This window comes from Serinus canaria, chromosome Z (assembly GCF_022539315.1).
Source record: "Serinus canaria isolate serCan28SL12 chromosome Z, serCan2020, whole genome shotgun sequence".
NCBI lineage: Eukaryota > Metazoa > Chordata > Aves > Passeriformes > Fringillidae > Serinus > Serinus canaria.
The window spans coordinates 72,654,368-72,673,136 of NC_066343.1; the positions used below are offsets into that span (position 1 = coordinate 72,654,368).

The following is an 18,769-nucleotide window of genomic DNA, read 5'->3' on the forward strand; positions in this document are numbered from 1 at the left end:
TTTTCTTTTGTCCTTTGTGAACCACAAACCGTAAATGGGTTTTATTTTTCTTTTTGGTGTGGGGAGTGGGTTACATATGGAAAATGTATTTTGTTTTGTAATTAATGAAAACCAGACTTTGGGAAGTTGGCCATCCCAGGTCTTTATTTATAAGAGAGCATATGTCTGTGTTTTGTTTATGACTCACTCCTACTTCTTACATTGTAACTTGGGTTTGTTTATGCAAGCTCTTCGCTGAATCCAGGCAACATGGTGGTATAAGAGCCAATAATTTATGTTCTCCAAGAGGGGAGGCCAGTGAATGAGGTTTATATGCTGAATCCGTCACAGCCCATAGAGAGCAAGAGGAGATTCTACAACTTGACAGCTCCTGGTTATCTGCAGAAAATGCTACAATAGCAACTTTATTTAAACTACTGCTGGAAGATTAGCCTGTTAGCCGTGAAGGCAGAGATAACCCCCAAATGAACCTTTCTCAAAATCTCGCCTGCTCGGGAAACCTCAGGGATTTCAAACCCAAATGGCTGCTTGACAGTCAGGTGTAAATTAAGTTTGCAAGTAGATGTGGGCTGAGGTTAATTTAGCAGGATGTTTCATTCTTTACCAAAAAAGAAATTTTGAGTTCCATCATTTCTTTCCCGGCAGCACAGAACGGATATGTTAAGAGTGAAAGGGAGCACCAGTTATTGCAATAGCAGAATTAATACATTCTGCTTCCCTCACAAAGGAGTAGTTACTTCTAATCTGTGTGCAAATCCTGAACTCTGAACAGATGCCATGTTCAGGAAAGGACAATGAGACAATTTAGGCAAAACAAGCAAGGTCTCGTGTCCTAAGCAAAGGAAAAGGAGCCAAGAAATTCTGGGTACTCTTCCCAGCTCTGACAATGACTCACAACGTGACCTTGGCAAGAAACTTAACTACTTTGGACTTCATTCAGATCTAAAGTAAGTGATCTGAACCAGGAGTAAGCTTACTTTGGGGGCCATTAAAGTCAATTATATGACTGGGTAGTTTCAGCGAGTATCTGAAGAGATGATAGTACAGAAACCCAGGCAGGGGTAATGAATTTGCCACAGATGAAGTGACCCACACATCTTGTCTCTGCCCACTAGTTTCAGCAACAAACACTTTTCATATAAACTGGCGTTCATGACAAGAATTAAAGGCTGAAGACATCAGGATTATATCTTTGGGGTACAGAAGGTTTAGTAGTTAAGTTGAACCAATATGACAGCTATGCTAAGCTTCCTTCTTTCCTATTAAAGGTTGAAAAATGAGAATGAAGCAAACTCATGCTAAAATGTTGCTTTAGCAAAAGCTTTGTTGCTTTAGAAAAGTGAACAGGCAGAGAGAAATCTCTGAAGACTACTTGTATGAAAGCTGTGTTTTCATCTACTCTTCATGATTCTAGAAGGGGTAAAAGAAGAGTTTCCAACCACTGTTGTTTGACCCACCCCTGTTTCTCTCCTTGTCTCCCAACAGCCAGCTCACCACTGAAGAAAAGGTTCAAGCGCCGTGAAATTGAAGCAATCCAGTGCGAGGTGCGCAAGATGTGCAACTACACCAAGATCCTGTCCACAAAGAAGAACCTGGACCACGTGAACAAGATCCTGAAAGCCAAGCGGCTGCAGAGACAATCAAAGACAGGCAATAACTTCGTGAAGAAGAGGAGGGGGCGTCCTCGGAAACAACCCCTTTCCTTTGACGAAGACTCCAGAGACCAAATGCCCGTTCTGGAAAAATGCGTTGACCTTCCGAGCAAAAGAGGTCAGAGACCAACACTCAACCCGTTAATACTGGAGCAAGCAGCCACTCAAGATACAATCATGGCCACCATCGAGGCTGTCATACACATGGCTCGAGAGACGCCACCGCTGCCACCTCCTCTGCCTCCTCCACCCCCTCCACTCCCTCTCCCTCTACCCCGGGCACCCCGGGTTGGAAAAAGGAAAAACAAGTCCCCGCAGGAGGAAGAGGAGGACGTGAAAGTGAAGCGGCACCGGAAAGGCAGAGGGAGTGAAAGTGAAGGCCTTCCCTAAGGCCAGTGCACCTCGTCAGATGTTGGGTGCCCACAGCGGAGCACGCCAGGACTGGGGGACAGGAGGTGCACAGTCCGCCTCACCCCTTTGGCAGCACCAGACTGACCTGTCCCTTCAGCAGCCAGAACTCATTGCAGAGAGCTGTGCCAGCTGGGGCGCGCATCTTTCCTCTTCATCGCTTTGACCCAAGCCCCCCCCCAAGGAAAGAGGGGGGAAAGGCGCGGGAAAAGTGGGGGATACAGGGGAGGAGGATGTGTGTCAAAGTTGGAAAAAGCATGAACTCTGCCGAGTTTCCAAAACTAATCTGAATCTCAGCATTGCTGTTCTCATACCGTACCCAGAGGCTGGAAGTCATCCTCGCAGACAGCTACACGTTGTCACTAAGGGTGCATGCTCGACTCTGATTCTGTTTGGTGGGCCAGGTGAAACTAAGAGTAACTTTACCATAGTACAAATCACTGTAAAAAAGGAAAAAAAAAAAGAAACAAAAAAAAAAAAGAAACAAAGAAACGAAGAAAGAAACAAAGAAAGAAACAAAGAAGAAAAAAACCCAACAAAAAATAATGTAATTTTCTCAACTGTGATATTGGTAATAACCGATTTTTTTTTTTTTTTCCAGTTTTATATACCTACCAGGCTTTGGGACAGCATAAGCCAAAAGGCCTGGCTCCTGCTAGAACTATATATTTCTTTCTCATTTACTTGCCTAGTTACAACTAGCTGCAATATAGGCAATAGAAAATTAGAGCCTTACACGCGTGCACACTCATTCGGAGTGCTATCCCAAGAAACGATGGAATATCACAGCATTTAAAATAAGGTATACATGGATATTCGGTTACAATAGCACGTTTATATGAAGCAACTTGGCAATGGCATGTGAAAAAGGGGTCATCCATCAGCCAAGTTGTTTTGATGCTCGGTACATATGAGTAGAGAACAGCAAGACACTTCTGGGGAATAGTTATAGTAAACATGGAAAAAAAAATCACCAAAAAAAAGAATATAAAAAAGATAAAAGAAAAAAAAGAGGACAGAAAAAAAAAAAAAAAATAGAATAAAAACCAGAACCCAAATCTACCAAGTTTTTGCCATCTGCAATTCCCAGTGAAATTAACGGGAAAACCAGAATATTAATAATTTGCTTTGGGTAGTAATGCCTTGATATTATCTTTTAAAGAAAATAGATAAAGTAGTTTTAAAAAACTATAGAACAAACCCTATGGATAATAGATCCTTTCTTGGCAATTATTTCTGAAAAAAAAAAAAAAGAAAAGGAATAAGTGTTCTTATCTGAAAATAGAAATAAAAATGTTCAAAGGGTATCACCACTGCAATTGTATTAATGCCACTTTGGACATGTTCTCCAAGTTGTGGTTGCCTTAATAAACTAAAAAATAATTTTTTTTTTTTTTTTGTACATAATGTAATTATAAAGCTCTCAGTCTGCATGGATGCAAACTGTGTGTGACAAATCGTCTCTTTAAATGGTCAGTTCAAATTGTACATTTCTCATTCGAGTTGTCCGTTAACCATTGATTAAACTTGGGTAAAATACCCAAGCTCCATATCCACAGCCCAATTAAAATGTTTCGCTAAAACAAAGACTGAAAAAAAAGCTGTTCCATTGCAGTGTCAATGCTTTTAAAAAAAGAAAGTAAATTGTTGAAATTTGAAATAGGTACTTTCAACTTTATTTCCTTTCTTTTTAAATCCTGCGGTGCACTCAACACCTAGCATGGCAAGATGGATATTAAAATGGGAACAGGGAGGGAAGATTCCACCAAGGGAGGGGGGATTGGAATTACTTAATGGTTGACAAGCCAAATGCTATTCCCTTTTTCAAGAAATCTTGAATTGGTTTATTGCCAAGGAAGCTTCATATAGCACGACACTAAAAAAAAAAAAAAAAAAAAAAAAAAGAAAAAAAGAAGAAGAAGAACCACAAGAAAACCCCACCAAAAAAACAAAACAACAAACTCAACAAAAAGTCCCCACAAAAAAATATTGTGTTTCTATTCTGTTATTTATTTACAAAAATCATATCAAGACTATGGTGTTAGAGGAACACTGTAAACATACAACTCGTTGTTTTTTAGAGACTGATTTTTCTTCTGTGATAGCACCTTAGCTTATTAAAACTGAACGCATATGGGGATAGGATTGCGTCGGGGAGCTGGAAGAGGGGATGTATTATTTTTTATTTTTTTAAGACTGGAACAAATTTTGAGGTCCTAACTCCTTAAAACTGATAAGAGGGATCGCAGAATTTTGTTTCCAATTTGTTTTGCATCATTCATCATACCTATTTGTGCTTTTGTTTTCCAATTAATGCAGCTTAGAAATAAATTGGCTGGTTGCTCGTTCTGTTAAAACCAATTTTGCTTTTCAGCTCTCTTGAATTAGCACAGTGTTATTGACTGAAGCTGTAGGCCTGCAGAAAAAAAACCCCTAAACCTCATTGAACTCCTCTCTTCTTCCTTAAAAAACATTGGATTGAGGTTTAGTTAATTTATGAATCTTTTATTCCCAGTCTCCTTTGGACATGAAAGTACATGACAGTCACTTAAAATGACAGAAAAAAATCATAAGTTTGGTATTCCAGGCAGCTGAAATTAAGCCAAAAAACTTATCCTTAGTTTTATCCCCAGTGATGTTCTTCCTAGCCTTGAAGGACTTTTCAGTGTGTAGTGAGTGAAAAAAGGTCTGAAGGCAACAAATTCTGTCAATAAATGCCCACTGTGGCATCAAGAGGGTCAGAGTGCCCATAAGGGCTGGATTTGGGTCCTTTCTGGACACACTGGGATAAAACTGCCCCAGGGAAGGATAATCAAGTGGCTGCTGCCTCTCATGCTCCTGAGATTTGGGAAAAGAATGCTCTTATCCTTCCAAAAAGTGCTATCCAAAAGGCTGTTAGAGGCACAGTGTTTAAGGAGAGCATCCACATGAAGGGAACAACCCCACAGACCCTTCATTGAGCAAAACCATGAAGAGGTCCCATTGGTCCTAGAGAAACTGAGCTCAGGACTTGGTAGCTAAAAGCTCTCAGCATGGGATGGGCTCTATCCAGAAGATCAAGGTTTGTGTTTTCATGGCAAGAAGGTGCTGGTGGAGCATGGTGCTGTGGTTCAGCTTTGGCTGTTTGTCCGCACGGCACCGTCATGCGGCTGGTCCTGGGCTGACAGGGAGAGTAGCTTGTCAGTGTCACAAAAGGCAGGCTGAAAATACTGTTAGATGGCACTCAGAATTTGTGTTCTGCATGTTGCATAGTCTATAAAGATGATAAGCAAGTTGCTGACAGAATAATATTTTAAGGCGATGTACTACATGCAGATCATAAAGGATTTAGTTTTAGGGCTTAAGGCTAAAATCCCACTCCTGCCGTTTATTACCCAACAATATTCCAGTAATGAGCTTTTTGATTTTTTTTTCCCTTACCACAAGGAAGATTTACTGAGGAACTCTCTAGATTCTCTCCACACATTTCCAAATACTGTATAAAACTGGGGTGAAAGCCCTTTTGCTTACTAAGACCAAAAAAACCTTTCAAACACCTCCACTGTGTCACAGATTAGCACACATCTGAGCATGCTTCAATAAAAACACAAAACAGTATCACGTGGCTGTGAGCCATATGAAATAAGGCCACGGGTTTGCATCCACTCTGTGGGTCTTTTATTCCTCAATCCAGTGTAAAACCAGAAATGGGGATAAATATTCAGGGAGAGAGGAAAAAAAAAAAAAACAAAAAAAAGCAAAAAAAAAAAAAAAAAAAAAAAAACAAAAACAAAAAACATTACCACTTGTGTCTCCAAGACCTTCATGCTGCCAGTTTCTTGAGCCCTTCAATATTAAATTTTTTGTGAAGCACCTTGCATGTTTTTGGATAACTGTAAAAAAAATTAAAAGGAAAAAATAAATTTAGAAGAGGTGAAATTGGTAATCAGCTACCCAGGTATCCTACAGCATGGCCCATTTGGCAGAAATGTTGTGGAACACAGAATATTCTAATTGTGACTATTTGGGTAGCATCTGGTGCAATGGGGTGCCAGTTCATCACGAGGACTTCTGAGCGCTACAATAATGCACCAAATAAACAGAAATCACTGTTCCAAACACAAGGATTTCCCTAACTCCTATTTTCACAGACCCTGATTCAGGACTGCACTTAAGAACATCTAATGAGCATCCTGAAGAGTTTGAAGAACAACTGAAAGAATACAGGGAAAAGGGAAACAAAATGAAAAACACAAAAAAAATCTAAGAAACAAAACCAGGATGGTTTTCTGAATTGAAAAAATTCAGCATCTTAGCCTTGTAATGCCTCTTCTTTCCATATCATCCAAAAACTGGGTGCAGCAGTTCTGAGATAATTAGAAGCACATTTCAACAAAGAACACATATTGGAGATCTCCTTAAGATGCCTGCCTTGTTTGCATAAAACACTACATAGAAAAAAAAAGAAAAAGAAAAAAATATAAAAACATGAAAAGAGCTGCCAATTGGACAACATGGGGAAGCAGTTCAATCCCATGTTGGTTTGTTTTACTTTTCTTTTTCTTTATTTTTTAAGCTATTTCTTAAATAATAAATGCACATGAAGTGTTAAATATGTATATACTGTATTTCAAAAAATTAAAAAATCAAACGAATGGGGCACAAGATTGTTCTATAAGTCGTGCTGGCTAATTTTTAGTTTGTATTCATAAGTGGTTTTTAAAAGCCTTTTTTAAAGTGTAATTTGCATGTTCTACTTTGATTGTATGTAAACATATTTTAGAGCAAAAAAATGTATTTGTATTTTATTGAATATAGAGGCAAGAAAAAAACTTGTACATTGTTTGAAATGTTCTTTTTGTAACAGTTTTTATTCATGAAGCATTTTTGTACATTTAAAAATGGATATGGACTTGATGTTCTTTGAGGCTTAGATACATCTGGCATGCTTTAATGTCATGCTCCTTCATGATCTTAGATGTTGGTTTTTAAACATTTTTTTCTAAAACAAAGCTCAGTCTTTTCGCTACCAAATCAGGTTAGCACAGTATAGAGCACTTAACTAAAAAAAAAAAAGAAAAAAAAAAAAAGTTAATCCTATTCATATGGTATTCATTGTGTGAAATTAAGGAATTCAATTCAGTCTAACATGAGTTGTGAATTCTTTGTCTATTTTCCATCTGTTTCCCATCACTAGGGAGTTTAATAGCTTTGGGATACTAATACCATGCATTCACAAGCCTCTTTATGGTAATGGATAAAAACATGCTTGGTGTTGTGCGTGGTTGATGGGCTTTCGTGCGTTCGGTGCTGGGCTTGTCGTTCTGCGGTCTGTCGGGAGGGTAGGGCGGGAGGTGTCTTTCGTTGTGCGGGTGGTAGTTGGGCGTGCGTTCTTGTCTTGTCGGGCGGGAGGGCGTGCTTTGATGCTTAGTCTTCTTTCTTCGTTCGTTGATGCTTGCGTTCTTCTTTCTCTTACTTTGTCTGTATCTTTTTTCGTTTTTGTGCTGTTCCTTTGTTTTTTTTTTTAATTTTTCCAAGATTATCCTTAAATGTTAAAAATGGACTGTGCCATGGGCCCCAGGGGCAGAAGGGGGCTTTTGTGCTGTGCCTATCACTAGAAGGACAGAAACATCTCTGGTCCAAATTTTGTCCTCGGGGGCACCAGCAGAGTAGAACTTGCCACCCAGGTGGGATTTCCACTCCAGAAGCAGATGGAGCATCCCTCTCCAGATCCCTGCAGGGAAGGCAGTCCCAGGGGCTGGGCTGTCGACAAGAGGGTGATGAGAGCCAACTCTCTCTTCACTGAGCATCAGAGAGGAAGGGCTGTAGGCCAAGGGGTATTTTCCGTTCAGTGGAGCCTCACGCTGTGACAATGGCACAGGCCACAGCTCGTTGGAGGGTTTCAAGTTTCCTCTCCAAGTTGCTGCTGAGAGCAGTCTTGCTGCCATTGCAGGCAGGCAGCCTCAACATCCACGAGCTCCTCCACAGCAACGCCAGGTTTCATCTTTCTCCTCCTCAGGGAGAGTTCACCACCTTCGCCAGCGGCTCAGCAGCTTTGTGGAAATTAAATCTCACCTCCTGGGGAAGGCAATGATGGCCAGGCAGAATAGATAACTTAGCTTCCTCTCTCATTCTTCCCTTCTGGAACTTTGTGGGGTCGATGCCTTGGTGGAACCAACTCTTCCAACTGCAAAGACAACCCCTCTGGCTGCTGTTTGGACAGCTGTTGCTTCATGTTACTGTAGTCGATCTCCTCCAAAGATCTCAAATGTGATGGAGTTTATTTTCCTTCTCTTTTCTCTCTCTTTCGCTGTATGAGACATGCATAGCCCCAGCTTTTGACAGCTTCCAAACGTGCTGACATTTTTGCTCAGTTTTTTGGGTTTTTTTTATCAGAATCTGTGATGTATAAGCTACTGGTCTCCAACTCTAACCACATTTTAGTAAAAAGCCTGTGGTCAAGCTCCTTGGGAAGCATCTGTGAACTGTCAAGATATGTGTTTGCTGCAGCAGTATCTCAGGACTGCTCTCTCCTCCTGCCAGCTCTTTCTTGAGGCTTACCCCCCATCAGCACAACTCTGCTGTGCTTTGGTGGTGCCACCTCACAGCCATGGGGTAGGGAGGCATTGGGGAGCAAAGTCTGGGAAGTTTGGATTCTGTCTCTGTGCGAGGCAATGGCATGAGGTACTTCATCTTTGAGGTGTTCACCCTTTCTTGCCCCTGGGCTCTTTTTTTTTCCCCCACCAGGCTGGCCAGAAGACCACACTTTTCACCAGTCTCCTCCTGGGCAGGGAGGATCCTCTGGTCATCACCCCAGACTGCTGCCAAAGGGTCACACTTTCTCTAGGATCCCTCTGTCACTGTTTCATCTGTAACTACTCCAGCTCTGCTCCTGGGGATTACAGCATCTCTGAGAAAAAGCTCAGGAAGTCTTAGAAACAAAGTATAGGAAATCCACAAGCACTGGTAGGGTGTACCTTTTTTTTTTGGCACTTTTTGTTTAATGATATTGGAGTCTTCTTCCCTGGGGACAATCCTTAGTAGAACTCTCTAGGGAATCCTGCTTGAGAAGGGGTTTGGACCAGGTGTTCTCCAGTGGTCCTTTCCAACCTTACCCATTCAGTGAGATATTGTTTTGTCTCAGTTTGCAAGAGTTCAATGTTTTCTAAATTAGAATACTTTCACTATTGATATCTGCCCTGAAATAATTGCAAGTAATGAAAACATCAAGTGTGATGGAGAAAGAGCATTGTTTTTGGTTTTGAGTATTGTCTTCTTTCTTCTGAGCATACTTTGCTCATAAAAGTTGTGGAGATCTGCTCAAACCTCCTTTGGCCATCCTCCATATCACAGGAGTTTGAATTTATGAAGGAGTTTCACAATCTACCCTCAAGGTACAGATGAGACGATGAGACGATGCCCCTTGGGGCAAAGTATGATCTTAATCCACTTTTGAAGTGAAGAATGAGGAGCCTTTCCAAGGTGGAAATTCGTCCTCCTCTGGCAGAGACAAGACAAACCTCAACCTTCACCCCACTCATTCTCGTGGTACCATTCCCCACCAGGCTCCTGAGCTATCTCATATGTTAAATTTATTTTGTGTCAAGGAAAGTTTGGTTGCTGGAGACGCCTGCAGCTTGTGTGCAAGTTGTGTGAGCTCATGACAGCATTATTTGGTGTTCTGTAACACAATGCACTCACATAATTTTAGAACAATGCTACTGTTACTGACGGAGTCGAAAAAATGTTCCAGTGACCTTGAGGGGGTCAGTGGCAGGACCCTACTCAAAGCCCTTCAGCACACACCATCTGGCAAGCTCTAGAAAGCAAAGGGAAGCATAGATGTCAACAAAAAAAAATATATGTTTGGCCTTTTATGAACAATTCCTGAACCACATCACTGGTGCACTAACATGGGGGGGCTAAGAGCTAATAGCAAGCATTGAATTTACAATGAAGAGTGGCATATCAAACGGTCTGTGCAATTTTTTACTGGGATCTGCAGGAAAAACTGGTGTGAAAGCACCACGGGAGTTGTAGGAGGACTTTGACAAAATGTTAGTGCTATCATAAGTCATTTCATTATGACCATGAACTTTCCTTGTAGCAAGGAGCAAGACAGGCTGGTTCACATTCTCAGCCTATGCAGAGCTGTGCTATCAGTTTCTAATGTGTTAAATCAGTTTACAGGAGCAAAAGATCCGCTTTCATTTTCTTTGTGGAAACTATTCATCCCAAAGTGGCTTTGGAGTGCTCCTGGTAGAAGGATGTAATATAAACTCTTGTTGTTTGTTGCCTGTAAGAAGTGTCACATTGAGAAAATGGGCCTTTGTTAAAGATTCAAGTGTTTGGAAACTGGTTCACCAGCTCAAGTAGCCACCTCATCACAGTTTCATTAGAGCTGTGGTGGAAGGAAGAGGGTAAAAGAAGTGGAGAGTCCTTGGGAAAAAGATTAAAGAGTGTTCTATGCACCAGAAAGTTAAATTAAGTATCAATATCTACTTCTCGTGACTCTGTTGTGCAACAAAAATAACCAGGAAAAAAAATTTCCTTGTCCTGAAAATCGTGGAGTGCTTCAGTCCTGCTTGAGTCAGGCATGTAGGAAGCCAAGTTTTTCTTCTTCTTCTGAAATAGGTGCATCTTGTATGGCACCTGTTTTCTTCACAGGATTTATCCCCTTGTGAACATCCTCCAGCCAGTGATGGAAAGCACAAACCAGGGACCTTTTCTCTCTGTACTTTTCCAGGTTACCTGCTCCAGAAAATATCTAAGGTAAAATTGGTTGTCCCTGAGAATCTTTCATAAGGCAGAAAAATTTCTGGCCTGTCTCCATCCCACTCCCATGCATGATCATGTCTGGTAGTTCTCAAACCATCCCAAAAATATTGTTGGCAAATAAGGCTCCAATCAAATTACCACAATTTTTTGTCATTGACTCAAAGGGAGCAAAACTCCCACCACCTCTCCCTGATTTGGTATGCCACAATATTATGTGTGCACCCTAACAGCCCTTGGTGTCTTCTACTTGTCCTGCCTGTTCATAAATAAAAGATTAGAAAATTTATTAATATTAGCTTTTAAATTATAAATACAATATATAAATATAAATATTAAAACTAAATAAAATATAAATTTATATATAAATATTAAATTCTTAAATATAAACTTTACCTGTTTATATTCTCAGAGAGCAAGCATATCAAGAACAAAATTAGTTTAAAGGGGAGAACTGTGAAAACCTCTGCAAGGCAAAGTCAAGGAAGAGAGCACGTGAAAAGCATCTGTGGTGAGCCTTTTCAGAGCATGGCAAGAACACAATTAGAGGAGGGATGAAAAGTGAGAGATCTCTTAGGGAAGCAAATGATAATGTGGCAGAGCTGTAATGAAGCCAGTGGCAAAGGAGGGCAGTGCTTATTTTTCTTGAAGACAGGAAAATATAAAACAGCACCACTTGAAGGGGAAGAAATGCATTCAGAAACACAAAAGGGCATTTACTGAAAGGAGGGAGAGGCTGGAGGATATGAAGATCTAGGTCATGGAGAGAGTATAAAAATGGATCTTGAGACAGAAGATGGAAGAGGCAGCCTGCTTGCTCACTGGGACTTTATTGCCAGTGTCTAAGCTGACACAGCACTCCTCATTTATCCTCATTAAACAGCTACCATCAGGGCACAGTTAATGACCATTAGGCCTCAATTCTCCCTCCTTAAACTGCAGATAAATAGATAGCTACTGCAAGAAGTAAAACTGTCTTGGCTTGAACTACTGATAGTTGCATTTTCCCAAAATTCTGGTCAGGGATCAGCAAATGACAGCAAAGGTCTGACAGAAAAGACAGCAGTTGTACAGAAGCCTGCCTGCAAAGATGAGAACTCAAGGAGATGCTCTCTCTGGTGGAATGGACTGAGCCTCATTTACTGCAGAGATAACATGATAATGTTTAGGTTGATCCCAAAGCTTCTGGTTTAGTGGAAGGTGTCCCTGACCAGGGCAGGAGGGTTGGAATGAAATTGTCCTTTATGGTCTCTTCCAACCCAAACCATTCCTTGATTCTGTGATTCTCCTGGGCAGATTGAACACCTGCCCCCAAACACCTATACCTGTGAGGTGTCTCATTATCTTACCTTCCCATGGGGATGAAGAGAACCTCGTGCCCAAGAACGACCACTACAGCACCCCATTTTTTAGAGAAGGCAAGAGAAACACTGTCCATATCATCCAGATTGTACAGTGCTACTGAGCGCTTCTATTTTAAAGTCCCACACATGCCTCTGTGTTTTCTACATATCCCAAAAGAGAGCCCATGGTTTTAGTGGGGCAGCTTTTTAGATCCAAACTTCCCCAAACTTGTATCTTGGTGATTTTCATAAAAGTCGGAACAAAATTAAAAATTGAAGAATTTGACTGTGAGCCAGTCATTATGTTTTTGCTCAGCATACCATGGAGATTTTTTGGTTTGCTTTGTTTTCAAATGGTGTTTCACCAGAATGTCGTCTCCAGAATGGCCATGTTGACCCTGTGGGTCCAGATTACATCAGCCAAGAATGATTTTGCTTTTCTTAATGAAAAAAAAGGGGGAGTAGAGAGGCACCACAGATCTCTGGGTCTGAATCACTGTCTTCTTAACTTGCAAAATCTCATTATCATGCTTATGGAAATTCAGGACATAATACAAACAAGAATGTATGTTTAAGCTTTGGTTTAGTCCCACTGATATCAGTATGATTCAAACACTTTAAAATTAAGTAGATGATTAATTGCTCTTACAAGAATGAACCCGGCTTCCAGTTCCAACACCTAGTCCCATCGGCCAAGATGAAATTTAATTATTTTATTGAATGGAAACAGGGATCAATAGACTTCTGTTTTAAACAATCTCACAAAGTGTTCCTAGCCCCGGGCCTCAGTTTGCCATGAGTAGTCCTTGCATGCACGGAAGGACTATTTGCTAACATTACCAAAACAATGTGAATTCCTTGCTGGAGATGTGCACTTGAATGAGAGAGCATCCTTATCAAGACTTTAATGACAGGGCATTGTCTCCAAGTCAGCTTCTTTCCTTATTTCTTTTAACCATGAAAAATGAGTCCTTGTCACTTACACGGCAGAGTGAAAATGTATCTTTAAACAGGGCACAGGTTCCTTTGTCCTTCTTTACTGCAGCCATATGTTTCTGTCCATCTTTCATTAACTCAAAAAAAAGAAAAAAAAATCCAAACCCCCATGAAATCATTTATTTTCTGTAAATAGTCCTCAAGACAAGTCTGTTCACACTGGGTGGGTTTCTGAAGGTGCAAGCTATGCAGTTTTGGATCAGCCATCTCTTCATGTCTTCACTGATGAGGGTCCCAGAAACGATATCTGTCTGCTCCTGCTGCTTCCATATTCAGATCATAGACTGGGTGAGGACACTGAGGCTGAATAACAGGAGGGGAAGCATAAATGTTGTTCCATCTGCCTTGGATTCAAACACTGAAGCTGAAAATGGGTATGAAAACCCTGTCACGGCGGGAGATCCTGAATTCCATCTCGCCAGGTGTCTAGACAGGTACGTGCGGGACCTCTGAGAACTGCTGCACACACATCGACCCAAAGGCCTCTTGCAGGCTTAGCCAACCTGTGTTTCTGCCTCTGTTGCAGGAAGTGGTAGCTTTGAAAGACCATATCAAAGTAGTACATTGTGTTTCCTGCACATCCTGCTTTATTGGAGGTTAATTCCTTCTGACGCATGCAGTCTGCTGCTGCCAATTAAGTCAAACGTATTTTGCGCTTTACTTTTCTGTTGCCTTGCAGGCTTTTGTTGGGGAAAAAAATTAATAAATAAAACTTGCCAAACACTGTTGAATGACACGGTCTGATGGTTTGGAACAAACACCCAGATTTTAAAACATCAGAAGGATTGAGAGAGGGGAGGAGGAAGGTCTCAGCAGCACCCAGCTGGATGCCAAGTGCACAGCACCCAGCCACCAGCCACAGCATTAATTCCTGACTGCTGCAAAAACAGAAAAAGGGACCCCAGGTCAAGCAAGGAGTGTGGAGTTGTTTCTCGTGCAGCAACACTGCCATGTATGATTCTTTGGTAGAGGAGGATAAAAAGCAGCTGCACTGGAAGAGCAGTAGAAATACAGAACCAAATAGACTCTTCCTTTGCAGTTCCATCTCTGCTGCTTCATATTGTGGTGGTTTCTGGGTTAATTCTCATTTTCTGCTTCTGTCTGTGGTGTCCAACTCATCTCTTTCAGGCTTTAGAGAGACGGAGCAGCTGGGACTGTTCATGCTCAAGTTATGATAAGAGAAACTGTACTTACTCAGGGTCAGCTGACACAAAATTATGTAAAAACTCATCAGATCTGAGTAAAACAGAATCATTTATTTATTATTTTGTTATCCAATACAATCCTGAGACAGTGATGTAAGAGGAGACATAGTGGAGCTTCTGGGTCACATTACATTATAATTTGGAGAAAAGAGGCAGCACCAGGTCAGAAGCAGCAGAAAATACAACTAAGGTGAAGAAGAGTCCCAGGAGAGCTGGCCCTGGATATCAGTGACATGATATATCAGATGAGATTCCAGGTTCCTGAATGGGTCCGTGGTCCTTAATTCCATTACACTGTTTTACTGGAAAATTTTAGAGAAACTTTCAGAAAAAAAGTCAAGACCAAAGGATGGGGGGAGGGTGGTGGAGGAGTGTTGGTGTTCAATTCCTTTTCTTTGATAACGACAGAAAAACCTAGCATAGAAAGCCCCCTGTAATAAAATTGCAGTGTACTTTAGCCAAAATGACACTTTTATGTCTCCTGTGGGATAGATCATGAGTGTCAGAGACACTAAACCCAACACTCAAAGCAGTTTCTGTGAGAAAACAATGGTTAACAGCATTCTGCTTGCAGATTCATACAAAGATCCTTCCAAGGGATGTTCAAGGCAGGCATCTCCCTGAGAAAAGACTTGTCACTGATGAGAGAGAGAGATATGCAATTATAGAAGAATACCTGATGCAAGAAAAGAAAAATTCCTTATTTGTAGTCAGAGACAGGGTTGATGCTCAACTAGAACATGGTTTGAAGACAGTACAAAGGCAACATGTATCGTACTTGAATGATGGAGTGGCAGCATCAAAACAGTGCATGAGCATCAGCTTTGAGTCTCAACATCATAGCTAAAGTTTAATTTTAAATTTAAACAAATTCCCTGGCAGGGAAGTGCCTTCAGACTGGCAGCTAATGATGGGAGAAAGAGACAATCAGCACTTCTTTCATCCAAAAATTTCTTTTAAAATCTTTGCAAAAGTGCTTAAGATTGGGCTGAGATAGTGCCTCAGAAAGTACATCTGTCCAGTGCTTCCAAGAAGGTGAGATGATAGCATCCAACACACTATTGCTGTATTGGATTGCATTGCTATGATTAAAACAGGAGGGGGAGGATATATTAGATAACAGTAAGGTTCTACTCAGTAATTTTTATCTGCAGAAGTTTGAAGATCTTCCTCGCACATTCAAATTTCTCAGATGTATTTAATTTGGGGAATAGTTGAAGGGAAAATTGGTGTGCTCTTTAGCAAAAGCAGCAATTCAGACTGGAGAAGAGAAGGGTGAGGGAAAGCCTCAACATGGTCTGCAATTTCCTCCTGAAGGGAATTGGAGGGACAGGCACTGATCTCTCAGGTGACAGTGACAGCACCCAGGGAACGGCTGGAGCTGTGTCAGGGGAGGTTTAGGTTGGATATCAGGGAAAGGCTCTTCCCCCAGAGGGTGCTGGCACTGCCCAGGCTCCCCAGGGAATGGGCACAGCCCCGAGGCTGCCAGAGCTCCAGGAGGGTTTGGTCAATGATCTCAGGGATGCAGGGTGGGATTGTTGGGGGTCTGTGCAGGGCAGGAGCTGGACTTGATCCTGGTGAGTTCTTTTCAACTCAGGATATTCTACAAACATTAACTATGACCAGTAGCTACTGCAGATGTTTTTGAACTCGTTGACATGAACCCATTAAAAGCAGGCATCTTTACTTCTGAATTATCTTGTAGTTGGTTCAATTTGTTGAGTAACAAGGAGGGTGTGATGAAATGGAAGCCACACAGCAAAATTTGGCTTGCTCTACACAAACTCCTTCTCGTTCTCGTAGGCTGACTGAAGGGTAAATAAATCCCTGTTTTCCCTGGAGCTCTCACAGATATTTGTTAACTTCTTTTATCATTATAGTAAAGGATCACTATGGTAGCAAGCTCTGACTGCTAAATTTCTGAACTCTTCATTAAAAGGTTCTGATTTTCAATCAGTTCCAAGTAATCCCAGTGAAATGGACAGCAGATATGTCCAACATGATCTAGTTATCTGCATAAAGAGCGTGGTGAAATGACTGGAGGCTATGTATGCATCAAGAGAGCCAGCTCTGAAATCAGAAACGGTGTAATTATGTATTTAATTACTTCACCTAAGGGACAGAGTCATGCAGTCTGGTTGTACTGTTGTGATCTAAACTAATATCTCCACACCAAGGGGTATTTAGGTTGGCACTGCCTTGGAGATTTTTGTTCAATGAACATACATTTATAACTACAAGCAGATTTAGAGTCATTTCTTCTCTCAATTTATCTGTAGGATTTAATTGGACTTAGAAGCAATGTGACATATGTATACCGTTCTAGTGTTTCATTGTTCTCTAATACTCTTTTTCGATCCTTACCTCTTGCTTATATTTATTCCACATATCCACACTTATCAATATTTCTTCCCCTCCTTTCTATGTATTTTACTAGTTTGAATTTCTTGTTTAAACAGTTCTCTTTAGTATTGGCATAACATGATGCAAAGGATGAGCAATTGGTTGCTCCCTCATTCCATACCATAATTTGTGCTCAATTTACTTTAAAAAAGTAATTCATTTGCTATAGTTGATCCCAACTTTCTCTCATTAGGTTATTATCTTCCATTTCTATAAGCAGGTTAGATTCTTAATAACATTGTTATAGAAAAAAAAAACTCAATACTCTAGGAGAAATAATTCACAGTCTTTGAGAATATTTATTTTCATTCCTGTTTTTTGAAGGAAAAATTAGGAATGCTTATGGTTTCAAAGGGAAAGTGAAACAATGGTTCACGGTTGTTTTCTGAGACACTGACTGGTTTAGTTTGCCATAGTGAGTCAAGCTTCAACTATCATCAGAACTCCAAGAAGGTTTTCAACAGACATTTATTTGATATAATAATAATGTGTCTTTTAAAAAATAATAAGGTTTCTTGTAAAAAAAATGTGGAATGGCCCCATGATATAGCTCAAAAATATTTTTTCATTAATCAGTTTTCATTAACTACCTTTGCTATCACATTCAGCAGCACACCCATGTCTGCCCTGAGCAGCAGTACCGTGAGTTTCCATACATCAGGTGCCCTCATCACCTCCCAAAACTGAGGCCATGAATCAGCTCAGTGGAGGTGTGATAATGGGGGGGAGCAGGGAGGCTTTGAATGATTGCACTGATAAATCAGGAAATGCCTCCATGTGGGCAGAGGGGCTGTGCTGTATTTCCACCCCAAGCCCAGCAGACCTGGATGACATCCCAGTCAGGCAGATACACCTGGAGACACTGCACTAATTGAATCCCTGCAGAACTTGTTTTCTTCTGCTTCTGTGATGAGGAACAGAAGCTGCAAGGAAGAATAAGAGGCTGGCAGTGACCCTGAAGGTGTGAGTGGGGCTGCATGCTCAGGGGATCCTTTTTCCTACAGGTGCAGCAGAGAAAAATGCTCAGAAATATGTCATATAGGTCAAAGGAAGAAACCTTTCCTTAGTTAAATGAAATTTGAGACTACACAGCACAAGTGAACCAGGAGCCAGTTCATCAGCCTCATGTGTATCCCTTCAGGAGATCTGACAACATTCATTAAATCCTGAAATTAAATAATGGTGCTGAATCTGCAATTATATTGAAACCAGTAAATTCAATTAAGGGTAAGTAGTATACTTTATTTGAATGGCTCACTTGGTGGCTTTTTGGTACATGTAAGTAAGAAGATAAAGAAAAAAATGCTTTTTTTATTTTTTTTTTTTCAGATTATGCTTTGTGAAATGAAGACCACACAGAGAACCTTGCACAGAAGTACAGCAGAGCTCATAAAGAAGGAAAAAGCACTCAGGACAGAAGCAGTTTTTTTGCTCCAGAGTCATAGCTTTTTTTTCATTTCTCATGTTATTACTCATATAATTTATATTAATCCTTCCCAAAATACTTAGTGGCAGTCTCATTATACTAAACAATGTATAAATACACAGTCCTCCAAAGAGCAGTGGTAAACTTACTATATAGGAGGTAGATGCATGCTAGAGCAGAAAGACTGAGGAAATTGAATGCTAGAAACCTTGGTCACCTGCTTCATTCTTTCAAAAGACAAATTAAAATAAATATTTTTAAAAATAAAAAACTATATAAATTAATATAAACAAAATAAATTAAATATAAACATGGAGAAAACGGGAGTAATCCTGTGACCTCAGCCCCTGGCAAGCCACACCCTTCCAAGCCAACACCTCGCCCCAAATTTTTAATGGATTTCTTGGAAGCTCCCATGTTTGCAACACTGGATTTCAGCACATCCTCCCTGCCTGGTCAGGCTCCATCCACACTCACACATAAAGTCTTTCCCTCCCTGGTTTCTCCTAGTGGGTTGTTTAGATGGTTTTATTTCATGTCTGTTTGAGCAGATGACTGCCAGAGGAAGTTTTTCCTACTTTT

General features: G+C 40.7%; 1 protein-coding gene across 3 annotated transcripts in view; it reads left to right on the top strand.

Annotated features, from left to right (window-relative positions):
* Positions 1-3,981, top strand: part of SETBP1 (SET binding protein 1) — a 244,904-nt gene extending 240,923 nt beyond the window's left edge. For all 3 annotated transcript variants that reach the window (XM_018920063.3, XM_018920064.3, XM_050986836.1), the window contains one exon: positions 1,486-3,981. In XM_018920063.3, coding sequence (XP_018775608.2) covers positions 1,486-2,042 — 557 coding nt within the window. In that variant the 3' untranslated portion in view covers positions 2,043-3,981. The remainder of the gene's footprint in view (positions 1-1,485) is intronic.
* Positions 3,982-18,769: the final 14,788 nt, after the last annotated feature.